This window comes from Nansenia antarctica, assembly GCF_963989245.1.
Source record: "Nansenia antarctica genome assembly, chromosome: 6".
NCBI lineage: Eukaryota > Metazoa > Chordata > Actinopteri > Argentiniformes > Microstomatidae > Nansenia > Nansenia antarctica.
Genome location: NC_137676.1, coordinates 41,987,260 through 42,014,633, shown reverse-complemented (window position 1 = coordinate 42,014,633; position 27,374 = coordinate 41,987,260). Strand labels below are relative to the sequence as shown.

Below are 27,374 nucleotides of genomic sequence, written 5' to 3'. Positions count from 1 at the left end.
CTAGGAGGTGAGCTTGGAGTAGTTGGGCGGGGAGAAACGTCTCCGCAGGTACTTGAGGATGTAGAGTGGCAGGCAGCTCACCAGGGTGATGACAGTCACCTTCCACAGGAACGACAACGTGGCGATGAAGTACACATCTGGAACACAGGGGGAAGGATGGAGCGTTCATTCAAACAGTTTCATTTCAACAGCATAGGGCTATATACAATGTAAATAATGTTGAATATCTGAAATAAAAACATCCAACCAGCAGCTATATTTCATATTGATTGTATAGTCTACCCTGGAGTCACTTTTGTTAAAACTGGGTCCCCTCTCAGAGAGAGAAAACAACATATACAAAAGGGCACTTCAGACCATAGAGTGAAGGGTCATCATGCTCAGTGTTCCAGGTTGCAGGCTGAAAATGGAACTCCACACCCCACATAAAGCCCCAAAATAAAGTTGGAAAAACTGTGTGACTGTTGCATGTGTCACACCACTCAATATGAGCTTTATTCTAATTGTTAGTTGGAAACTATCCATAGCTGGACAACACATTGGCTGTTGGAGATATATGAAGAATGCTATCAGAAACATAGCCAAGCTATATGTGTGAATTATCATCTGTATGTTGTTTTCTTTCACTCGACTAACCGCCGAGATAATACTTGAGACATGTAATTCTGTAAACATTAATCCAACTGTCCTGCAGTTCTAATTTGACGGTGTGTCCCAGTCTATACCATGGCGGAGTGGTCAATAACAACTCTCAAAAGGCTTTTGACGGACGCGAAAGTCGCAGAAAATCGAACCTGTTGCATTTTTTTTTTTGACGGACGAATGTTACGGATTGGTGTGCAAGCGTGGTTGACACAACATGAGTTCTAATTTATTTTTTTAACGGACGTAAAAAACGCACGTAAAAAACGCATTGGTGTGCAAGGGCCTTTAGGCTTGCCAAAATCAACAGTTTGGAACATCATACAAAAAAATTAAAAAATAAAGCACTGGTGAGCTCAGCAATCGCAAACAGCCTAATGGTAGTTCAAGGCAGACTTCCACAGTGGTTGACTGAAGAATGCTCAGCATAATTAAGAAAAACCCCAAAACAACTGTCCCTGCAAGGTGCAAAACACTAGTTATCTTCAACAAGGATGGTCAGGTTACAGTTTACTAATAGGTACCTAAAAATCCTGCAGTTGTCTGGAAAAAGGCAGATAACATGAATACCTTTGTGACTGCAAGAGGATAGTTTGGAGGAAAAAGAATCTGCCCAAGATTTACAACATACCGCATCTGTGAAACATGGTGCAGGGGGTGTTAGGTTTGGGCATGCCAATAGAACTTGCTAACTTGTCTTCATTTATTATTGAAACTGACGGCAGCAGCAGAATGTATTCTGAAGTGTACAGAAACATATTGTCTGCTCGAGCGCAAGCAAATGCCTTCAAATTCATTTGATGGCGCTACATCATACAGTAACACAATGACCCAAAACATACTGCCATAGGGTTAAAATATAGTTTTTTAGGGCCAAACAGTGAGAAGGTGGAATATGTACACAAATACTATCAAATAAAAGCGGAGAATCTCTATACGGTTCACTGTACAGTATACTATATCCTATATCCCAACTATGTAATGTATTGTACATGTATCTGACTATGTACTGTACTGTACTGTCTATGTAATGTACAGTACATGTATCTGTCTCTCTCTAAATTGGACCAACGGTGTACCATTGCCCCATAACATTTTCGTCAACTATAATAAAAAGATTAATATGGGCAGAGGTGGTTTTCTGGATGTGGGGGTTTCTGCATAAACAAGGGAACCTTGGCAGTGTGCGGTAGGTAGCCGGAGCAGGAAACTAACATCAGGCCTTGGCATTTCCTCCGATATACTCTAGCATGCCTCTGGCTAAGAGGCTCCTGGACTATTTGTCACTGTGTTCACCTTTAGCCTTCGTAATGACAGTACATTCCAGGCTCAGGCAGGGCTAACTGGACACCAGAGGCATAGTATGAATGGACAGGACCCGGTCATCACTGCATGCTGACGCACAATTCCAAGGGCAGGGAAAGCCCAATACTATCAATCTATCAGAGGGTACAAATGTGGATGCATTATTTTGCCCATCCGTATCCAAAACACAGAATTCTTGGCAATGGAAATAAAAATGCCAGCAATGTGTACGTGTGTGCGTGCGTGTGTGTGTGTGTGTGTGTGTGTGTTCACCCACCTATGAACTCGTGCAGGAAGACCAGCGACGCGATATAGCAGGCCAGGCTGAGGAGCTCAGCTACGATCATGAGCCAGTGCCATGTCTGGATGGTCAAGGCCACCATCAGAAGCTCAGTGAGGATGAGGGAGGTGAAGGAGATGGCCACGATGTGGACAAACTCTGACTCAAACAGCAAAAGAGCCCCGTACATGATGATACTGCCTGAGGAGCACAGAGACAGCACAATGTCAAGAGCAATTGTGAGCAACCAACAATGGTGTTTTATCTGTTAACAGACAACCTTTAACACTTAAACATCAGCTCCTGGACACACCCTGAATAAATAAAGGTTTAATAAAGATCACATGCAACCAAATACGCAATCATAACACTCAACCTGAACCATGGTAATGGTTATTTTGTTATGGAACACTTTGCTTACTTTCATAAGCCAAATTTGGCCAAGGATTTCAACACAATAAAGAAACGCTACACAGAAGCAATACATAGATCTATATCTTTCAGATTGAAAATGTAAGGGGATCTGTGTCCGGCTTTCATGCAGGGTTTCCCCCCCGAAAGGAAGAGGAAGACGGGTTTTTCACTTTTCCATAATTTTTGACACTTTTCCCATCGCCTCTCGTAGATTGTTATTGTGACCTTTAAAACAGGACACAAATGCTTCCTGGGATTGAGAATGTAAATGATACCAACAGGTCTGACCTGGGACGCATTATAGTTATATGGCTACTCAATACAACATTGTACTATATTCACATCAAACATTAAATATTAGGAGACTTTTTTATTTTTTCAAACATTGCCTACATGGAAAACCTTAAGCTGTAATGGAACCAATGCTTAACAACCCATCAACGGCCTAAAACACAGAAACCAGGCCCACTCAATTGCAAAGTATAAAGGATTGGAAAGGATCCTCTATAAACTGGAATATTCTGCCAAACAAACGATGTTATGACAGGGAGAGGTGGGGAGTGAATGTTAGACAAAGGTTTAGGGGTGAAGCTAGCTTTGGATGCCTGGCGGCAACGCCTTCTCAATACAAATGGTCCATGTTGGAAAACCACCATGGGTTATTTACCTTTATCCACCACCACCACAGATGAAATAAACTGGTATTTAACCACCACTGGTAATTAAGAAGAAAGTGGGTGGGCTGGGTGGTTGCACACCACAGAGCATTTTCTATCTCAGTGAGAGTGGCCGAAGGGATTAGTTGTTGTCCTCAACAACAAAAACACACAAAAATACTACAACACTGTAGTCAGACATTGAGCCATCTAATGTCATTCCGTTCATGTTACATTGTGATAAAGCTCCTTACCTTGGTAGATGCTTATTAGGACCCATATCAGAAATGTCTTGAAAGACAGAGGTCGACCCTGAGGAAGGAATGAGAAGAATAACTATTATTACACACCCACAATGAGTTTGAATGGAAACTGCACATACATACATCGTTTGAAGCAAATGTGTTTATGTATATACTACTCTGGAGGTCGTGGAGGAGTAGTTAAGAAATGGAAAGGACAATACTCAGCCAAAGAAGACAAAATGTTACCTTCAGGAGATCCTTGTATAGTTCTGGGTAAAGCATGGCCACTTCTGACTTGACATCTTTATCCAACACGAGGGAGAACACGGGGAACATGGTGTAGATGGTGGAGTAGCTATAGAAATATTCATAAATAATAGAAAATGAATTAGCTAAATGGGTCCATTATTTATATCAGTGATAATTGGAGACAGTAGAAGTCAACATAAAACAACCCCAAAAATAGTGAAAATTAAACAGGACAGGATAATAGCACGATCTCATTGTCTCCAGATGTATGGGAGTTTTTCTTTACAGTTAAAACTTCATGTACGATCAATTCCCAGAGACTCCACTGCAGTGCCACTGAGCAAAAGGGCCATTCGATGACTCAGCAGGCTTGAAGTCATTTCAGTTTTCAATGTTTCTACATTAAAGCCATGCAACAATACTTCAACACATATCAAATGTCAAAGAAACATGGCAACCACATAGTTCAAATGCCATCCAGACAAGTCACAACTTTCCAGAAAGAGCCCAGCTCACCCAATAATGAGGAATCCTTGGTAGAGGGGGACAGAGGCGAAATAGAAGACGGAGGAGAAAACAGCCTGACGGGGGAAGAGAGATGAGTCATCATTTAGAACTCTGGTTCTTCACCTCATATTAATGCTGAGTGCACTGTTATACCACAGCACATAAGTCACTCCACATCACTTCCCTCGAAACGATCTGCAGATTTCTTTTACAGTACCTAATATACCACACTGACTAATATCAGTCTCATTCTACTACTACGTGTATGGGAGAATCTGGCAGTGTTGGCCCGGCCAGGTTTAATCACAGCTGCGGTTGTGGGCAGGTTTAATGTGAGACATGTGTAGGAGTAGAGTAGGTCCTCCTCAGCCAACCAGTGTGTAAGTCTATAAGCCAATGAGTCACATACTTACCCACTAGGGCTTACCCACGAACCCCAACCCAGAGGAGCTTCAGAACCCCCTACTCTGACTCACTGACTACCCCACTCTGCCCCACCACACCCTGGGTAGCCTGGCTTTGGTTCCCCCACTGGCTGGCCCTAACAGGACTATCCCCCTAGGTGCTGGTTTGGAACCACTGCCTCAATGACTAGCCTTTCCTGAGATCAGAACACTTGCATTGGCTCCCTGAGCTGATACCTAGGCTTTAGCTTAGCTAGTGAGACCAAGGTTCGATTTCCAGTTAGGTTGCACCAGCCCTGGGTCCCCTGGCGGACCCTGCCTGCAGGTACCTGCATGGTGCTGATGCAGAGACTCCTGTGGATGACAAACTGGCTGAGGCCGGCAGACCTCTTGTAGCTGTTCCGCCCGTGGACCATGAGGAGTCGGCCCAAGTGTTTGAACTGAGTCACAGAGAAGTCGGCAGCCAACGACGCCTGCTTCCCTTCCTGTCAAAGACATGATGGTGGGGGGAAAAAAAGAGAATGGTTAGCGAAGGTCATTGGTCACTAAAATAACACTTTTTTTTTTACGAGTGTTTATAAAACAAATGGTGGATCCAAAATGCTCAGAGGCAAAGCCACCATATTAAAAAGCGATGAGCTGAAAATGGAAATGCCAAGCTGCCTATTGAGTGAATAAATACAGTGTCTCCCACCATTAAGTCAATATGTATTCCATACTGAGTGCATGGGGGGGTGGTTATGGTCCATAGTGGGTCAGAGTAAGGGTCAGAGGCACAGGCTGTACATGAGGAAAGAACTCTGTATGGACAGGAGCTGTCGACATCTCAAGTCATCACTATAGGATGACGATACCATTCTGTCGCCTTCACTTCCTCAACACACTTGACATGCTGTCGTAGGGACAGAGAGGAATCATCTGTGAACAAGGACAAGTGTCCTTTGATATAAGTGATGCTCCTTTCTATAGCAGATGGCCCCATCGCGACAGGAAACACCAGGCGACAGCAGTGAGCGCAGTGGTGGGATGAGGGCGAGACGTTCTTACTTTGCCCTCCACTCCCACGCCACAGTCCGCTTCCTGGATCATGCTGACATCGTTTCCTCCGTCCCCTAAGAGAAAACAACAGCAATGGAAGTGTCAGGAGCACAAATGTGACTGTGACTCACCATAGAGACCCTATGTGTGTGTGTGTGTGTGTGTGTGTGTGTGTGTGTGTGTGGACTGAGATGCAATATTCATCCATTTTAACTCTATCGTGAATGTAACATAATTGAATTTATGTGTGTGTGTGTTTCTCACCTAAAGCACAGGTGAGTGTACCTGTGTGTGTGTGTGTGTGTGTTTCTCACCTACAGCACAGGTGAGTTTGCCTGTGCGCTCCTGCAGCAGCCGGACTATTTGAGCCTTCTGTGTGGGCGCACAGCGACAGCACACCACCGCTGGACACTGGCAGGCCAGCTCCATGAACTCATACTCATAGAACTTCAGACACACCTGCAACACAAAACCAAGAGGAGAGGGGGAGAAGGTGATCGACCACACGTCTTAGGAACAGTGTGGCTTATGCATCTTTATCACTGACTCAGTAGCCTATTAAGGTTACGCTGAAAACTCACCAGCAACGTTACCTCAGCAGCACGTGTGCGTGGCGGAACTTTTGCTGGACTTTTTGTCGCGTCTTCCCTACTGCCCGCGTTTCTGTTACGGCTCTAACTGCGGAGCTGCTACTGTCAGCCCTATCTTTGTACATTGAGTTTGCCTTCGATAATGGCCGTCAATAATATAATGGTTAATTTCACTTCATTATAAATTGTTCTGGGTTCAGTCTACTGTCATCCATCCTTAATGAGCGATTTGAAAAGTGAAACGTTTATCTGCAGAACGCAGTCAAGACATTTGTTTAATTGTTTAAACTGCATGTTGATCATGTAGAAAACAGACTGTCTAGGACGAAGTATTATCTATTTATTTTTTATGTAACGCAGCTACTGCAGAGCTGCTACAGCCAGCCCTATTGTTGTACATAGAGTTTGCCTTTGATAATGGCCATCAATAATATAATGTTTAATTTCACTTCATTATAAATTGTTCTGGGTTCAGTCTCTGATGTCATCCATCCTTAATGAGCAATTCGAAATGTGTGTGTATGTGTGTGTGTGTGTGTGTGTGTGTGTGTGTGTGTGTGTGTGAGTGAGAGAGAGAGAGAGAACGAGAGAAAGAGTCGTAGACAAATCATTAAGAGCATGAGCATTTCCACATGTTATTGGTTTTAATATTTCTCAATCGTGCCAACGACATGTCATTTTGCGCGACTTTGATCGCAACATAAGCAAGATGGAAATATACTGTATCTGTTTCCGTGGCAAGAGAATACCGAACTACCGAACACGGAGAGAGAGGGAGAAATCACTGGAAAAATACTACTCTTCATCTGATGTTCTTTTAACTTATTAACATAATATAATTATAGTGTACGTTGGGGTTTCTGCTTTGAAACAGATAGCGGAAGTGTGCGATTTAAAAACTGTATATACATATTTACAGATGTAGACATTGAATCTACTGTATAGTCTATGTTGCTGGTAAGATCATTTTCAGGTTGGAGGCACGCGGATATATAATATATATATACATAGGTGAGACTCTGACTCTCTAGCGAGGAAGTTGTAGGAGCCAGCGCTTCTCACACGGGCTGTGTGGCTGCTCTAACCCGTTAACATGGGCGCCTAAATTAATCTCACACACGCCGCTGAGGTAACGCGAGGTTGACGTTTGCGGTATAATTTAGCCCTTAGACTCTTACCAAGGTTTGTCACTTCTGAACACCACAGATACCACTAAGAAACAACCGCATTACCGTGGTTTACACAGACGTTAAGTGGCCGGAGAGAGAGAGAGAGAGAGAGAGAGAGAGAGAGAGAGAGAGAGAGAGAGAGAGAGAGAGAGACAGAGAGAGAGAGAGAGAGACAGAGAGAGAGAGAGAGAGAGAGAGAGAGAGAGAGAGAGAGATTACCTCCAGTGAGTCTCCTGATATCACCAGAGCACAGTCGTGTTTCCTCCTGAAGGCGTTGAGCTCAAGGTGGGCCTCTCCTCGCGTTGTCACCTACGGCCACACAAACATACACACACACACACACACACACACACAGTTTCACTGCCAGGGTGGTCACAGAGGCATATAGATAGATATCTAACCCACAGCAGCGGTAGCCGCTCCTCTTATTGCAACTGTCATCCACATCAGGGCTAGAATAACTGAACAACTGTCAACCTCCAGTGAGTGTCTATGCATTCAAGCCACAGTCATTGACAGTTAAACGTGACTTCACACTTCAAAGGAAATTGAAAAACCATAAGGATGAGAAAATGCAGCTGAAGAACCATGGCTCATTTTGTGGGCTTCCATTGACAACGACTTCTAACGAAGAATGAACTAGTTATTATGCTCATGCTGATATAAGACTGAAGCTAAAGTTATAAACACTAAATATAACAGCTCATATTTCCTGCTTTCAACTGTGTCAAACTCAAATATGGACTCAAAATGCAAAAAATGCGGATTTGAACCGGCAGGCATCAATCTGTCAACCAATATCATGGTCTGGTATAGCTATAATTCTGCTATTGACTTCTTGGACGTCAATCCAGACCATGCAATGTGTGTCCACCAGGAAACCCCTCCAGATGCCCGTGCTATAGGTCCACTCAACACAGCTCCCTACCCACCGGGACATGCAGAGGGCTGTTTTCAAGCCGTGCCAGCCATTGTTATCCTCTTCCAGTAACCACGCTTGTGCGCAAGTTGTAACCTTCCCTATGGCAAGCTCTCCTTTTTACTCTGGCAAAAGGCCAAAAGGGAAGTCCACTCCAAGCCAAGGGGACTATCAAAGCAATTGTGCAGTTTAGTTTAGAGAAACCTGCAAAACAAATTAGGAAGTGAGCCCCTGTTTGTGTTCCCTGAGGGAGTGGTTCAGCTGGGCTCTCCTCTGGTTCACAGTGCCTGCCTCTGGGTTGACACCAACTTGGATGCTCCATATGGTGGGAGGTGATTTATTGGCCTGTGGATCCGGCCGTAGAGGCATGTTTCTGGGACTACATAAAAAAAAAAGAAACGTCCAAGAGGGCAGCAGAGGCTGGAAACTGTCCATGCCCCCTTGACCTTGGGATGACCCCTTTATGCTAAGCCTGTTTATTCTGATTCACACCCAACATGTAACATTGAGGAGCCAGTTTCCTGAACCCAGGACACACTACCTACTCTGATATTAAAAACCAGAGAAGAATCTCCATTTAATCTAGGGCTTGGCCTCATCTGTGTCCTGTCAACCGTCCCTCTGTGGTTGAAGAGGAAAGGGTTCTCCTGCTTGTTTCACTCACAGATCTAAAGATGTGGATGTCCTGGTTGCGGGTGACCAGGTGGGCGTTCTTGGCAGTGCAGGTGGCTGTTTCAAGTTTGTCTCCCGTCAGCATCCACACCTGGATAGAAATCAGACAGCACTATTTACTGTTTACCCTGTTCACCACGCTTACATATTGTAGAAATGGAAAAGACAAACAAACATGTTGTTGCATCTGCCAGATATTGAATAAAAACCTAGGTAGGGAATCAGTGCTATATCGTTACACCTTCTACATACAGTATGAGTACAGGAGTGTATGCTGTATGTCAATGTTTTTGCCGTGGCCTGACCTTAATGCCTGCATTGCCCTGGCCTGACCGTAATGCCTGCATTGCCCTGGCCTGACCTTAATGCCTGCATTGCCCTGGCCTGACCTTAATGCCTGCATTGCGAAGGATCTCCAGTGTGGGCCGGACGTCAGCCTGGAGCTGGTCCTCCACCCCTGTCAGACACAGCAGCTCCATCTCCATCTCCAGACTCTCAATCACTGTAGCCACTTTCAGAGAACGGTCATGGACACTCAGCTTGGCTTGGACATACCGGGCCTGGGGACAGGGAACAGGAGGATAGTAATGTATGTTGGGTATGTATCCGGTAACACTGGATTTACCAATAGTAGTAGAACGAGATGGTCGCACACATGCTATATATGCAAATAACTGTATCCAAGCAATGCACACAATCCTGAAATACATGTTTTTGTTATGTTTAGAGCCATAACAGCAGTGATCAGCAGGCAAACGCCCGTCTCCAGCTCAGAGGGCAATTTAGTGAGATAAAGCAAAAACAATCTGAGTGACTCACACAGGAACACAAACTATATGACTCACTGAGCTAGTGACTCACCCCCATCCACGCCCACCCGCTCGCACAATTACACACTCTAGTAATGGGCCTGGGGCTGCATAGGGAGAGACAGTGTGTGTCTGTGTGTGTGTGTGTATGTGTGTGTATGTGTATGGGGACAATCCAAGCACCAGACAACACACTTTGACATTTAATAACAATAAAAGTATCTGTGGAAACAATGTAGCTTTTGTATTTGTTGTTCTTGGCAGGTGAGAAGATATGGATGACATCTGAGTGTGACAACACCTCGACAGTGTGTGTATTGTTAAGAGAATACAAAATTGTTAGCATTTTGTTCTTATCGTTCAGGCATTGGGCTCATAAAGATAGTGGTGTGGCACAAGATAATATAGTAAATAGATGGACAAAACACAGCCTAAAGCTATCCAAATATTGCTTATCAGCGGTAAAAAAAGAACCAAGAGTCAACCCATCTGCTTTCAAACGTCAAAATGTACAATAAGCCTGTCCTCCGATTTCTACCACCACCAGCCTCCCCTGATGCAGAGTGGATGTTCTTCAGATACTCACTCCAGCCAACATGGTTGCCAGTGGCGCCAGTCTCTGGCACACATGGGCCCCTCCTGTTCTTTCCCTCACCAGTGAGATGCCAAACGGATATGGAACACCCACTGAAATCTCAAGGTGGTTTACTCAGGAGTCATTCTCAGTCTAAACGACCCTGTCTTCCTGTTGGCGTTGGTTCCGACACGGTCTCAGGCCTCCATGGATGAACATGATGACAGCTACACACAATGGAGGGCTGCTCACCTCAAAGTCCTGGTACTGTTCCTCGGTCATAGATTTCTTGGAGACCACCAGGACTCTCAGGCCTTCCCTGGCCATGTTTCCACACTGATAGAGAGGGGAGAGAGAGAGAGAGAGAGAGAGAGACACAACACCAAAACGTTAACGTCAGGCAGTTCAAACGTACAAACTCATACACATACCAATACTCGTACCTCTTCTTCCAGCCAGTCGTTGTACTGGACGATGCCTGCCATGACCACATCCGCACCTTTCATGTAAAATGTTATCTCTCCTGTAGACTCATCCTGGAAAAGAAATGTTCACATTAATAATTGATGTAATACATCGGAATGTTAAGTCTATAAGGTTTTTCGCTTTTGTTTTTATTACATCTTACTGTAAGTACACAAGAGTAAAATACTTTGGCTTTGGTTCATCAATATTGACATTGCAGCATTCAGATACAAAACGCAATAATAATAAGTAACGTAAGTAAGTAAAAAAGGTAACCCTGCATTGATAAAGTAATAAAGTGGCCACAATAGTGCTAAGTAAACCTGGGGACCTCGGGTAAAGGTGCAATATGCAATTCATCATGGTCTGTTGCCTAGAAAGGGAAACTTATTTTGGTATTCACTGGGGATCTCAAAAGTGTTTGAAAATATTATCTTGAGGAAGCCAAGAGTGAGTCCCAGGCTTCCTGAAGCAGAGGTCTACCAGGTCTAGCCAAGCCAACAACAATAGTTAGTCATCGGTGCATGCGTGGAGGCTTAGTCACACAGTTCATAGCAGGGTTAAGTCTTTCTCAGATAACTCTTAGATGTTGGACGTTGAATATTTTATGTTTATCCTAGTTTTCTCTGTCGGCTGCTGTATGATGCACGGTTGGTCGTTAATAACAGTTGATTTGCAATCACGCAAACATCTCCATACAAAACCTCATCCACAGTAATTTCAAGATTGATCACAACTCCTGTGAAAATGAGAGTGTAAATCATACCTCGATAACATCCAAACCATATTCTGAATCTCTCAGCACTTACTCGAACTATGATGCCCATCCTCTTGCTCTCGTAGGTGAAGGGGAATATCTGCAGGATGGTGAAGTTCAGGATCTGTCCACTAGGAGTCCTCAGCTGCATGGAGGACTGGTCCCTCCCCACCAGGGTCAGTCCAACACTCTCAGTCCACTGCACCAGCGACACCTAGCAAAGCACAGCAGGGAGGGAGACGCAATGGTCAATAGGTGGTTATAGATATAGAGCTCTAAACCAGCATGGAAATGTATTGTTCTCATATCACATCTACTGTAGAATTGTATTCATTTAACCACATATATTGCTTTGGAACTGTTTCATTTGCATCTGTACTGGTAAGAGATGGAATAGAAGAGTAGACTGATACAACAGACTATGTAAACAAGAATTCTAACGGTACACCTTCACCTTTCTCATCAATGATGCACCTGTCTACCAAAGAAACGACATAGCTTAACAGAACAGAATATGATAGGAAATATCACATTGAAGAGCACAGCTTGAAGTGCACATTTCTAATTCGGTACAAATCGATGACCAAAGCATTTTCAGCACTTTAGGCTATTGATTGAAAAACTAGGGAGATAATATTTTAAAAAGTCTTGCTATACAAGACACAGCCATCTTTCCTGGTCTCTTTTGAAAGGCACATAAGGATAAGGCAACACAGATGATGACGTCCATTAATGTATTGTTAAGTTGGACCAGTTGGACAGCAGAGACATTGTGGAGGAAAAACCCTCCAAACGTGGGTTCTTATGGTTAGTCACAATCTAGCACAGTACATATTCTTATTCTAAGTTAATTCTGTTTAAAGTTGTCAGAAACATTTCAATACACCAAAATCATATGCACAGAGAGAGATACCGTACTCAGTACACACGACACACAGGGCAGAGAAACATTCAGAGATGTCCTCTGTAGGGAGCCTTTTTATTCCCAAATCACCTCCTTGTTCCCAATTTTTCACCTCTCAATCTTTAAACCAGATGGAACTTTTCACCTTTCCATATACAAATCATAGGTAACCTTTCACCCCTACATGCTCAGGAATGTGTCATTGCAACAACAGTAGCCAGATAAAGTCAACATGAGTCTCCAGTCAGAAGTTTGCTATACATATATATCTACATGTATAAAGGTCAAATAATCAGTATCCAATATATCATATTATTAATTGAAAGTATGAATATAGCATTAATAGTCAGTTGATCAATTTTCACAATCTTCCACAACATGACTAGGACAACACACACCATGCTTCAGTCACAAAACAAGGCAGTTTTAGTTAAGAAGTACCACTTCTTTAGGCTAATATTTGACTTGTGACTATGTTTGGATAAGACTAGTCACTAAACAACCTGAATCCCAGATATGTATGGGCTGTGGCCAGCTATCCTTGTTGTCAAGCCAAACAGAAAGTCAGCAGCGGTGTGACTACTCTGTGTGTTTGTCATCCAGGTTGGACAGGAGCCACCTCCTCCCTCGCCTTAGTCATAGTCTGGGCAGATTCACTTCTGAGGCATTCAGTGAATCGGCCCACAACCCGCAACAGCAACGGGAATGTCTAGGGTCGAACGTTTATAGATGAGCTGGATCTGCTGCTTACAAATGGCTTGAGTCAAGGCCCCATCTGGGTCGATTTGTTTAAAGAGACATGATTTAAGAGGTGGCAGTTTAAGATGGCAACATTCCTGTTTAGATGGATCACTCTGGAAATAGGCTACATGACACTACCTTGACTTTCCGTTAGATAGAGCTATTAGCCTATATCCCATTTTGAAAATCAAAAAGTAGCATAGACAGGGAGATAAGGTGATAACTAATAACATAACTGAGCAAATAGAACGCTTCACCGCACACCGCACACAACAACCAGCACTCTTCATTTGATTTGCTGGAAACACAAAAAGCCTGGCTATGCTTATCTGTTGTATACAAACTTCAATCTGGTGTCTGGTATCACATTCCCAAGAACAAACAAGTTAGAGAATAATGGTCTCTCATACTACAAACCATGCATCCAACTGTCACTGGCATCCTGACCACTGACACGAGCAGACAAGACCATAGCTATATTTAGACTTCCTGAGTACCGAGCAGCCATAAGAAAGTCAACTGAATTTTGAGCCTAGATCATATCAAGAGGATGGAATATACCTATTACACTGTAGCAGAGACATTCAATCAAGGGCGGAAATAGAAACATATCTAGGTGAAGCTTTTGACACAGACATTGTTAACTACCTGTAATCATTTTCATGGAACAGGAATTTCAGTAACATAATCATGCCATAAAATGCTTACACCACATGAATACAAATCACCATAAAGAAACAGCTGGAGACCAGATCAAATATCTATTATTGACAGATAGAGATTGGGAGGGGGGATACGTCCATTGGGCTGGGGAGGAGGACATTAAGGAAATCTGTATTTACACTGTGGGAAATGGATCAAGTGAACTTTCACAGGCCCCTTCATGAAGTTCAAAGGAATCATACTGATCACGCACATGCATGCGGAATGCCATTTGTCTTTTCAAGGTTCACTTCAAAGGCAGAAGACAGGGAAGACACCAATAAGAAGAACGACAAAACCAAGAACTCTCAATTCTTTTTTAAACTTTTGAAACATGTTGGTCTATTGTGCGTACACTACAGAGTTTGGGATCTATTTCATTCCATTTCCTACCTATTGAATTGAAAAAAAGGTCTCCATAGGACTACTATTTCCTGTATTGATGGGACGTGAGCGATCAGTGGACCCCAACTCCAACCGTGTCCCACTGCCCACAGGGGTGCGTGGTGACGGTGGTGTAGCTAGCTATCTACCTCGTCAGGGGAGGCGGCCTGGTACACCCTGCATGTGTCCTCATAGTGCTGCTCCGCCTCGGCCTGGTCCGTCACGCCGTTGGACTCGTACGCGGGCGTCACGTTGTGCACCAGGGCGATGGCCTTCACTGCCTCGTGCACACGGCTGCTGATGGTCTTTCGTACTTTAGTGGCCGCCGGAGCTCTGGAGGTCGGGAGGTCGTGGGCAGGCTGCCAGGAGGGTAGGAGGAGGAAAAAGAAAAGAACACTGCTGAAAATGTTTAGGAGCGTCATTCTCTTGTCAAGGTTTTCCTTGTGAGGGCCGGTTTCAGAGACAAGGCTTAAGCCTAGTCCTGGACTAAATCACACTTTCAATGTAAAATCTCCATTGAAGATGTTTTTTAGTCTAGGACTAGGCTTAAGCCTTGTCTGTGAAACCGGCCCTAAAAAATAAAAAATAAACAGCTCAAACAACGTTGTCCTTCCTTATCAAGCAATCCTAGTTTTCTCACCAAATATTTGCGATAATTCTACATGTGGGAAGGAAAGAGATCTACCTGAATGCTGCCTTAAAACCATGGCAACGTTATTACACTTGATATGTATGTGCGTTGCACCGCTAATCAGACGAGAGAGCATAGAGACAGAGAGGGGCATGAAGACTAGTGGAGTCTGGTTGAGGTAGAAATCGGAAGACAGGCTTATTGTAATGCATGGAATGAAATGAGGAATGGTATGAAACAGGTGTGTTTGCATTACAATGAGCTCGTCCTCTGATTTCTACCTCCACCAGCCTCCACTGATAACGTAAACATAACCAGATGTGTGAAGAAGAAATATGAGCAATTAGCTTGTGCATCTTGGCAGTGCTATTCTTAGCCTCTGTGGTTCCTAGGGGTTAATGGTGGCGTCATTAACGAGTCCAGTCAGTGCTGGGCTGGTGAGTAATCCTGTTTCCTGCTCCACTAACCTCTGGTGTCAAAGGGACAAAGGGAGTCATTTGAGGTCGGGAAGCATTCAACCCTACAATAATCACAAACTGATATGTTTCTACAACAATGCTTGTGACTGAGTTTTCTGTTGGTTTTCCCGCAGCAATTGTAAGTCCTGCTGTCTCTATGAATGATACAGAGAGGAACATGTTTACTTACACTCACTGAGCACTTTATTATGTGTATACTAATACTGAGTAGGGCCTCCCTTTGGTCTCAAAACAGCCTTGATTCTTTGTGGCATTGATTCCACAAGATTTTGGAAACATTCCTTTGATTCTGGTCCATGATGACATGATTGCCTCATGCAATTCCTACAGATTTTTCAGATGCACTTTCAAGCTGTGAATCTCCCGTTCTACCACATTCCAAAAGTGTTCTATTGGATTGAGAACCGGTGACAGGGTACGCCACTGAAGAACACTGAATTCATTGTCAAATTCATGAAACCAGTTTAAGATGATTTTTACTTTGTGATATGGTGCATTATCATGCTGGAAGTAGCTATTAGAAGATGGGCACATTGTGTCCATGAAGGGATTCACATAGTCAGCAACAATACTCAAATAGGCTGTGGCTTTCAGGTGATGATTGATTGGTATTAACACAATATGTATATATATATTCTCATTTGCAGCAAAGAGCTGGGGAAGAGTTGCATGAACTGATGTCTAAACTGATTGCCTTATTTGTCTTTATAACTACCGACACTTTATTTCTCCTGTTGCTGCAATGTCGAGGAACTGAAGCCTAAGAATCTTACTCTCTTATACTTGTATAATAAGATCTAACTTTATAAACTTGAAACTTGAAACTATTCCTTACCTGTGTGTAGGCACTGAACACATGGCTCTGCACCTCATCCATAGAGTCCATCCCATACGCCACAGTTCCAAGATGGAGGCGTCGGAACACCATCTCATTCTGGGTCAGAGTCCCTGGAGGAAACAACAAACCACTTTTTTTTTTTTTTTTTTACTGTTGAACTGTTAACATATTAACATAATGCAAGTCCATAATGGTATAGGATCAATTAATCAAATATTTTGTCACAACATTTAACCATCTTAGTTCAAAACATTTAATGAAACAATAATGAATGTTGTCAAAACAATGCCCTACAGTAAAAAAAAAAAAAAAAAAAAGGCCCAGAGTATATCCATAGGCTTAAACAGGAAGTTATGGGTACACATTACAAGTAAAGGATAGTAGCTTTATCAACCAAACACCATTTCCATGTCAATAAGTGCCACGCACCCACTTTAAAAGTCTTTCTCAGCAGTATTTCAGTAGTATTTCCATGACCTGGGAGGCCCTGCACATACATTAGAGTGACCTCTGACCCTAAGACCCCATCCCCCGTATCACGCTCTGGATGGGAAAATGGCTGATCATTTTACTGGTTCCGAGGGTTGTAAATTAAAAATTGTAAATGGGAGTGGAAGCCCAGTTACTGAGGACGGCTCTGCTAAAGGTGTTCAGCTGTGCTGTGTGGAGACGATAGCCTTCAGGCTCTTTTTGATTTAAGCATCCAATAAGTAGCATGTCTCTGAGAGTAGCACACAGCCCAAAACCCCAGGGACAGGCTAGACCTAGCACAGTCCTAGTGGCTGCAACCTTAGCAAATCTTCAACACTATCATCTCTCACACTACTCCATACAAGATGGGTTCCCTCCTTCTTCCGACCATTAGAGCAACCTACAAGCATTGGCATCATACATTTTGTCCCAATCTTTTCTATTAGCAGTTTGATGCACATTTTCATTGTCCTAGATAACTGGGATTCTTTCATTCTTAAACTGTCGCCTCTTACAAGTTATTGTATACATTCACAGTTCATTGGGGCACTCTCAGCTCTGACTCTTGAATCCCATTCATACACCTGACTGCAGCTGCCTCTCACCTGTCTTGTCAGTCAGCAGGTAGGAGATGCGGCCCAGTTGCTCAGGTATGGTGCTGGCTCTGACCACAGTCCCAGGGATCTTAGAGTCTCTCCTGATCATCCAGCTGAAAACCATCTTGCCCATATCCAGGTTGACTCGCAAACTGCCCGCAAAGTTCACACATAGCGCCACAGAAATAAGACTCCAAATTATTTTTGGACAGCAATGGTATTAAATTGACCATCTTATACGCAAGCGTCAGGTGAGAAGAACATGGGATACTACATTTTAATTTCGGTAAGATCCACTCGAAAACCTACTCAATCCACTTGAAAAGTTCACTTTACATTGAATTTGACAAATGAATTCAGTTGACTCAATGAGACAGACAATGTATTCAATTCCCACCTGATGGGAACGATGTTGGAGAAGAGAAGAAGAAAGCGGAAGATCTGGAGGTACCAACGTCCGGCGAAGTGTTGGAGGGCCACCATGACCAGAGACACCACCACTAGCGCCACAAAGAGGATCTTTGTCAAACAGTTCACTTCCAGGTCAAACAAACCCACCTACAAGACAGACAAAACATGTGAAAGTAAAGCTCCTACAAAACACTCTCAACACAGATTGACATAATCATGGCATAAATGTAAACAGAAATTCACCTGAAGTAACATTAATATGTGCATGCCTGTATGTAGCACTTGCTTAATCTTTGTATCTGTGGCTAATACTGATGTACCTTGTGCCTGGGGTTGGAGGTGTTCATAACACTGCGGAGCTCCTTGCCTGTGTAGATCACTACTCCCACAACAGTGCCTACAGTGAGAGAAAATACAGGTCAACTGAGACATTTAAACTGAGACCCGTCTCTAACCATCAACCGCATCATACTATAGCAGCAGCTTAATGGACTTTTATTAATATGACCGGATTTATTTAGAAATAAATAACCCAATATCCAATTGGTTAAATGACTACCACATGTTGCACATTGAACTACGGAATCTCTATGCAGTCTCTTTTCCTTTAGGGAAGATGTACTTGTTTCTTATGGTTAACTGACCCTGAACTTTGTCTACATGGTCTGATTGCACCTGTGTGTGGGACGGAGGACAAGTCATCAGTACATCAACAGTGGAGGAAGTAATGCTTCATTGCTGCTCTGTAGGGGGAGGGGCGTGCGTGTGTGTGTGTGTGTGTGTGTGTGTGTGCGTGTGTGATTGTGTGTGTGTGCGTGTGCGTGTGGGGGGAGGGGAGGAGGAGTGGGGCCAGTTACTGGTTACTTCCTGGTTATTAGCTGCTTGAGTGGAGAAAGCCCACCACTGGGTGAGTTGGTGTTTACCAGAGGCGATGACAGTGCTGGCCCACAGGGTATTCTCAATACTGAGACTCTCATTGACTGGAGGGTCCCCGTCCTCCTACAGGATATAGGGCAGAACATAGAGCCACAGAGTAAGAGAGAAACTGAGAAAGCAGGAGAGGATAGTCTTGCATCAAAGTTCCCCAGTTATTGTTATGTGAGAGAGAATGGTACCGGTAAACACTCACCCTGGTGAATGTTCCAATAAAATTGTGGATGTCGATGTTTGGTTCCTCCGCATACACGTATGATCTGATCTGGAGAAGGTCCTGGGGGAGCAATCATAACATGAGATAATAACAACGGATAGAATCAGAATCAGATTCATGTGAATCAATGTTTAGGTCAGGATGTCATAATTATCAAAAAGTCTACAAATTCGGAAAATGACCTGTATTGAAGACGGAAAAAATACAGTGGAGGGCAGTTGATGGATTGATTATGGTCACACAAGCAGATAAAGAGGAGATGCAGCATTACTGTATTCACCTTGGCTCATCAAACTGTGTACTGCCCTTAATGGACACAGGAAGTAAGTGTCCTCAGTATGGTCCCTGCGCTGACGGTGCAGTTCTGCCTTCTGTATGTTTTACAGTGACACTCAGCCATCTGGTGACTTACCGCAGCAGTAGGCAGTCTCTGGGTGCAGGCCACTGGGAGGCGTAGTTTCCAGTCCGTCTCTCCGTCCAGCTGGTCCGTACGCAGGAAACAGGAGCCTGGGAGGAGAGAGGAGAACATGACCAGCTGATCTAGAATGGATACACATTCACCTCTAGGGGGCGCCACTGGATAGGCTTTTACATTTTGGGAGAGCTTTAGGCCTATTCATTTATATTCTCTATCTCTGATAATGTTTTAATTTGTTAATATATTACTTTCACAAATGCCTCAAACTGCCTTACTTACTTAGATTCAACTCAAAACCACAAACAAGTCTTTTTTTTCCCACATAACATAGGAATTGATATGAAGGCCGATGAATTGAAGGCCAATGAGCTATTACTTACAATTACACTGCTTACAAGCATCTGAAAAGTTTAAACATGCGCTTATTACTAATAGTTACTACTAATTACTAACTCTGGGGGATCAACCAGGGGCAGGGGCAGAGAGACATCCACCAACCCTGGCCCTGGCCCTTCCCCCCTGGCATGCTTGCGTCATCCTGCCTGGAGCCCAGTCCGCTCAGAATCCTGGACCTATAGGCTCTTCATAATTGACCTAATGGCCTCCATGTGTAACATAGATAACCAATCACTCTTTCCAGTAAAACAAAGCTGTTGTTTTTTTTCCCCCCACAGGAAAGCTAAGCCCAGCATGTATCTAGTTAGTTACTACTCAAAATTGAGATACTATATTCAGATACTATGGCACTCCAAATGTGCCCTATAGATGTAATCAACAAGCATGTTGCAGAGGTAGTTGTTTTGCATAGTCTTGAGTCATCACTTTAACAAATCTTGTTAAATTCCACATTTGTTTATTCAGATCTCTATCTTTGTATCTCCGGTTTTCTCTTTGCATTTTATATTTTCTTTCTATACTCAGTTTTGCATGTCTTGATGATGTCTTTCAACTTGTGATTTAAACAACAAAAATGGGAATCTGGATCCATGCTTCTTCTGGCTACCACACTCGTCATCACCCTTACACATATACTAAATGGAAATTCAGTGACCGGTGACCATAGTTTGAACGATAGCCTACTACTGGACCCAATTACAATTTAGACATTGTTCCACTTCCTGTCTAGGCTCAGGGCTAATCCTTGCACCTCGCCGCCTGTTTAAACATCATTTCCCCCCCTATACCAGTCTTGTTGTGGAGATCTGGATGAATGACCAGCAGATGTTTACCATTTCTTTCAGAGGTCCTTAAAAAGATCATGTCAGCAGGAACACGTTGGTTCTACAGAGAAAGACAGAAAGAAAAACATGACTTCAACTGCATCCTGATTCCTGCCCCCTCCACCTTCTCTAACTGTAGAAGTCAGACTACTTTTGCTTTAATGTGCCGAATTACCTGCATCAAGCTAGTCAACATTGTAAGCCCTCCAGCAAATCATCCTGCCTGACTTTAAATGGAACCCTAACGGCGCTTCACACTCTGTTTGACCCAGTCTCTCTACTATGGGACCTGGTCAGAGTTATTGGAAGATGAATTCCCAATGCTATTCATCTTGTCACACTTCAAAACATTGAGCTGGGCATGGATATTTCTAAGTGGTTAATGGTTTCATAAGCACTTAAAGATTCATGAAAGATTCATCTAATTTCAGAAGATGATGAAATTAAAAAGATGAGAATTCTGAATTCAAGAAAATTTTAATCTATCAATAGTCATGGAAATGTGCAGAGCAACATGTGTGACCTATCCTTCAGCTGTGTTGAACAGAGCAATTCAGAAAGAACTTCTTAGTTGGTAACTGCAGACAGGACTCACTGATCATATTTCATGAAGAAAAACTCAGAGAATTCACTCTGTCTACAAGAGGAGCAAAAGAGCAATAAAAAAGATAGCAATAAGCAACTGCTAACTAGGGTGGAAAGTCTATTTGAAGAATTACCTAGATAACTTTAAGAACAACATACTGTTAACAGAGTGGCATTTCAGTTGGTATCATTACATAACTGTTTGCTTCATTTCGGTTTTGTGATCCAATTAAGAGCATTTAAAGTTTGTGTCAGTTTGAGTTTGACAGACTGAAGCTCAGCATTGATCACAAGATTACAAAATCTTTACTAACTCCTTTCACATCAGTCACCAGCCTAGCACAGGAGATTAACAAGCCACTCATTATTCTTTGTCATTTAAATAGAAACTTGACGATCCTGTTAAGTAGTGAGCCTATTCATCGATGCAGTTCAGGCAACATCTATGACCTGATACAAACCTTTTCCACAATTATAAGGTCTCCGACTTGAATCCCACTGCTTTTCACCTTCACAGTGCCTAAGAGATCAAATCGAAACCGCAATTAATATTCAATAGTAATTTTTCAGACAGATCACCCAAAATAACTCTAGCTTGTACACAATAATTTATATATAACCATGTACTGCTACTATTATAGCATGAAACATTAAGACTCAAAATGTGATGTTTTGTTATATTAATAAGGAAATATGGCTGGAGTGTAGATAAAGAAAAACAAAACTAAAGATATGGAACTCAGTTATGCCTTATCATATGGACATTATATTTCTCTTTTTAAGAAGAGGAATACGACAGGAATACACAAACAAGAAAAAATCCACATAAACGTTCACATGGATCTGACAGAATTTATGGCGGAGAGACATCCTGCTACCATTAATGTCATTCAAAGACACAGTAAAAACCCAACTCTTCATATCCTCCCCGGGTCTCATGCTAATACTGAACACTATTCATTTCATTACTTATGTCTAAGTGTATCCTCACAGTTACAAACCAAATGGTGTACTGTTGTCAGACATGTCCTTCCACTACATTAGAAAAAGTAAATGCTCCGTGCAGATCTGCAAGAATGTTGGGGGAGCTGAGCCTTTTCTCTCATTCCATTTGGAATGAACGGTCAAAATTGTTTGGAGGGGGGGTCACTGACCCCTACCCTTTGCTGTGACCCCTGCCTTTTGCATATGTAAGGCATTAAAGCACATTAATATTGATATACTTTAAGTTCATGGGACTTCAAAAACATTACATCCCAATCTGATTACATCCAAAGCAGACAAAATAAAGACTTACGCTTCCCTACACCGTTACTACCTATATACAATATCTGTGAGAGAAAAAAACAACATATGAATTATATAAATGATCTATCCTGCTATTTTACCAAACAAATTGCTGGGTAGATGGTAAACCTCAATGTAAAATGAATAAGCAATATGATGTTTGTGTTCTTGACAAATGACTTGCATTGACCAGAACAATACAGAAAGATCTACAGGCATGGATTCTGAATCTACCGGCGCCTTGTGCCCCTGGGTCTCTCCCCCCATGCAGTAAGACACTGGGGCCACTATCATGGAAGCAACCATTCATTGTGTTTATGGGTAAAACAAGCTGCCACATCAAAGGATGAAAGTGATGAAAACCACAAGAGGTATCCAGGTTTTTATTGCTGGTAGCACTTTATCCCAAACCCCTAATATGTACACTTTTACATCTCTGCTTTGAATTAACCATCACTCCACATCCAGACCATTTTCAGCTTAAACAGGACAATCTGTAAAACGGATCAAATGCAAATTGTGTTTCATATGAATTCATAGTAATTATACAGTAGTTTCCCAGCTGCTAGACAAATATTTCTTTACAAAACCCAAAAAAACTCACCTCTTGTTGAAAGCTTGCTATAGATCTGTGAATTCACTTCTTTGTCCCGCAGAAAACATCTTATCTCTTCGACTGCTTCTCTCATGATGGTAATGATTAAAACAATTCCCTGGTAGACAACAAATAAAACAATCCTCCATGGTTAACAGTTATAACAGGTAATCTTATCTTTCTCAAATGAGTTGTTGTGGGTCATGTAAAGTTTTTTGAATTAGCCAATTTGTTACCATAGTGAGGATATTTAGATGTATTTCTCTCTTGAAAGCAAGTCACCTCGGTCTCAACTCTATATGAGTATTAACTATGTATACTATGTACTAGTATGTTACATTACTTTGACACATGCTGCTTACCAAAGGAACCCAGTAGGTGTACAGGGCACCTAGCCTGAGCTCATTGACAAACTGGGAGCAGGCTAGGAGCAGAAAGTACAAGTTGAAGAAGTACTTGAACTGGTTGAACAGCACCTGAGAACACAAAACAGTACAACACAGAGTCAGCAGGGACTTTGTCTTCACAATGGTGAATTTGTATAATAGGTATATAGGCTCTATGCGTAGGATGTCATGCTACTGTAATAAGTAATGTTAATGTTAATGTTAATTTTATTTATAATGCGCCCCCCATCCAACTTTTACATCGGCCCGGGGCGCAGCCCGGGTAAAGGAACAGATAAAGACAAGGACAAGGACAAGGAACACAGAAAGCAAACAGACACAGACTACTTAAACAAACAACTCAAGGGATACAATTTACAACAAATAGGGAGTAGACTTAGGGAACATCATTGACAAAGAGGTGGGTTTTTAACTTGGCTCTAAAGGAGTCCAGAGTGGGGGCAGACTTGATGGCGAAAGGGAGCGTAGAGGTGTAGAGGTGAAACCGTGTAAAGTAGAGGTGTTTTACTGAAACCGAAACCATGAACTGATCATGGTGAATATGGGGACACATATATCAACTAAGATAATATATCAAACTAATTAACAATAAATGTTAAGATATCAAATTGGGTATTTCCTAATTCATCTCCACACACACATAACATATACTTTATATTGTATATATACATGTTACACACTGATATGACTCAGCTCAGTAAAACATTTGATTTCCCTGCTTCACCCACAGGCAAGTATAGATGTAACAGTCATACTACATCTTAGCTGGATTTCATTACCACCAATGTGTAAGATTACTACAAAGGGAAGGCTTGTGTACTCTCATCGCTGCTGTATTATATTTATTTCCCCTACTGTTGACAATTCACAGCAAAGGACACAACCATCAAAAATAATATATTAGGCCGTTTTTGGGGCTTTGACTGAAAATAAGTTCTTAATTATCTAAATTAATTACAGAAGCATCCCTATTTGCAATGCAAAAGGGTGAGGCCTTTTCAAAACAAATCTGGGCTACTTTTAATGTGTGACTTCATATACAAAAAAGGAACACGACTTTAAGACTGAGCAAATGTCTAAAAAACAAATTAATATGAAAATGAGGTTAGGAAAATCCTTAGAATGCTCCTTAGCCAATCCTTTCTATGGCACTGAAGAACAAGAGAGTGTTAATAAAAGGCACACTAACAAACACAGGTATAGAAAAAATAAGAAAATATGAGATACAGGCTATTGCAGGGATAGCTAACCAAGAGGTGTAGACCATGATAAATGTCCATCTTGTGAGTCAAAAACAACAACAACAACAACAACAAAATGCAGGGTCCCCAAGCTTTTTGTGAACGAGTTGAACTGTTGTGAACTGTTGAAGGTTCACTCACCCCAGGGAGGAAAGTGAAGAGGTTGTACTTCTGGTTGTTAATAACGTTCCTGGGGTACCTCTGCTCCCGCTTCTCTGGGTGACCCAGCCACACGGTGCGGGGCCGGAAATCCCCCATCCCGCAGCACCTTGACCAAGGGCAGCAGCTGAGGAACAGCAATGCACACCATTAGTGTTCTCCTCTCACTTGAATAACACAATAATACATATTTCCTATGTTGGAAATGAACTGGCTAAAGTGTTATGGTGCAATGTATCTGACTGACTTCATTGTGGCAGTTTTGATTGTATCTGTCCCTACTCAAATAAACTACAGGAATAAGATACAAATAAATCCTGCCTACATGGCTTCAGTCAAGAGCAATAATTGACTGCAGCAGCAGCTCCTGAGATAAGACAGCAATGCAAACCATTACTCCATGTTGTGTTCTCACTGAAATACCACCAGAATCTGAAATCATGTTGCGTATCCAGGCTACATGGCCCCAGTCAAGAGTAGGTCAACCATCAGTAACTATAGAGATGAGAAAGGTTAAGGCCTTACTCAGTAAATATTGGCTTTATTTGCTACCGGCTGGTTTGACCCACCCTCCTCAAACAAAGCATTCCACTTGATCTTAGCAAAGTGGCCAGGTGACTTGATCTGATATGGTTTTGTGCCACAATGGCCTTCCTGGTACTTTTTTTTAACATTTCATATGTTGGATGTGAAGGCATCTAGTACACAGTGAAACTGTCCTTCAGTGTCTTCTGACATCGTGCCTCACTTCTGGGTGAAAGCTGAAAGACACATTCTATGCAAGAACATCTCGCCTACTCAGGCCTATGCATCATCAAATGTCATATTCTTATTTCTTATACATATTTATACATATTTATTATTTATTATCATCATCACCAGAAGGTAATCATTTCACAATATCATGCTTAATTCCAAATACACTGAGATGTGCTCAAATTTGGACTGCTTGCAGTAGTAGATGAATGCAGCCCTTCTTGGCATGCCCTAGGTATGCAACATAATCAAGTTAGTTAACCGTATGCCAGAGACACGACTTATCAAAAGTTCCCTCTGTCCTAGAGTTTGGAGAAAGCATGCATGTCTAATTGATTCATTTTTATAACATAATAATCTGACTGAATAGAAGAAGAAGAAAAAAAATGACTAGCCTAGGCTTATATGTGTCCATTATATTTTGAATCAAGATAGCCTAGCTTGTAGGCTATCCGCCCACTGTATTCACTTGGGAAATATCCAGACACAAATAATCTTTAAATTGATTAAAATCTATTTCAATACAAAAACTGAAATCCTTCTTAAAGCACCATCCATCCACTGTATCTACCAGCCTACTGTCCGAGGAGAGGAGGAGGGCTCGACAAATGACAGGTGGATCATAATATAGCATGTGTATTCATGGGTGTGTTACAGTATTTTAAGCTTTCACCATCATAAATACACTTTTATGAAGGTTATTTCCATTCCATTTCACGTAAGGAGATATGATGAATGCATGTGTCATTAACTAGTTACATCATCAGTGTACCGCACACAGCTTGCTGTCGTTTATTGTAAACAAGCGCTCCTGGATATCCTTCCGAGGCCTGCCCTGTGCTGGCTCGACGCAATGACACACATCATTCCGTTTGGTAATAATATAATATAATATAATAATAATAATTTGGTTTTGGTCGTCCCATGTCCCAATCCCAGGCTATAGCCTACACAAATAAATATTTGGCATGGACACTTAATATTTCACCATCACCGCCAGCACCCGGAACAAGGATGTCCTCCCTCTCTCTCTCTGAGGTGAGACAATGAACTACACACATTCTATTACACATGTATTTCCCTAGCCTTGCCCGTCAATCACTTGTTTTACAAAATAGGGTTACAATACGCATATTCTGTATGATTATGAACGTTATATATAATGTCAGCTACAGTTCCGCGCTATTGTAAACAATTACATTCATTCGTTAGTAGCGGACAAGCGAAATAACAACAGCCTCTCACTCCGCCTAAATGAATCGTTCTCAGTCATTACATTTACATTCTATTCAACGCCCATAGTGTTCTTTCTTACCCATTCCTGTTTTTATTGTCGTGTCTTTTTTTGTGTCTCACTGGTTGTAAAGGAATATTGTCCGTCATTCCTGCAGGCAGCCCCCGTTGACGCTCGGCGAAATCCGCCCCGCTGTCTGTCTGTCTGCGTTCTGGGCGGAGGCTCTCCCAGCTGTCAGTGGCTGCTTGGGACTGGCTGGCGTTGGCCTCTCTCTATTGTGCCTTATCAGTGCTGATGCTATGTCACTTCATCAAACAAGATAGATTTGGAGTGCAATTAAGTAAGATGTAGTTCTAATAAAAGTTTTTTTTTTTTATTGATCCTAGAGTGCTTTAGACGTATTTTGACTTTATTGATAAGGAGACATGCCTATGAGCACCTGCCCCACCTCTCCATCCGTAGAAACTATG

The 27,374-nt window shown here is 42.4% G+C and overlaps 1 protein-coding gene across 1 annotated transcript; it reads right to left on the bottom strand.

Moving 5' to 3' along the window:
* Positions 1–27,053, bottom strand: atp9a (ATPase phospholipid transporting 9A; the record flags this gene model as incomplete). Its single annotated transcript, XM_080533825.1, has 28 exons — positions 1–137; positions 2,225–2,428; positions 3,552–3,609; positions 3,789–3,897; positions 4,308–4,372; positions 5,032–5,187; positions 5,750–5,814; positions 6,055–6,199; positions 7,719–7,808; positions 9,083–9,181; positions 9,480–9,650; positions 10,726–10,809; positions 10,917–11,009; positions 11,748–11,909; positions 14,576–14,785; positions 16,372–16,484; positions 17,451–17,593; positions 17,839–17,999; positions 18,173–18,249; positions 18,776–18,851; positions 18,982–19,062; positions 19,415–19,509; positions 20,650–20,701; positions 21,687–21,745; positions 23,117–23,225; positions 23,470–23,583; positions 24,897–25,041; positions 26,986–27,053. 28 exons carry the CDS (start codon positions 27,051–27,053, stop codon positions 1–3), a joined length of 3,141 nt encoding a protein of 1,046 aa, XP_080389951.1.
* Positions 27,054–27,374: the final 321 nt, after the last annotated feature.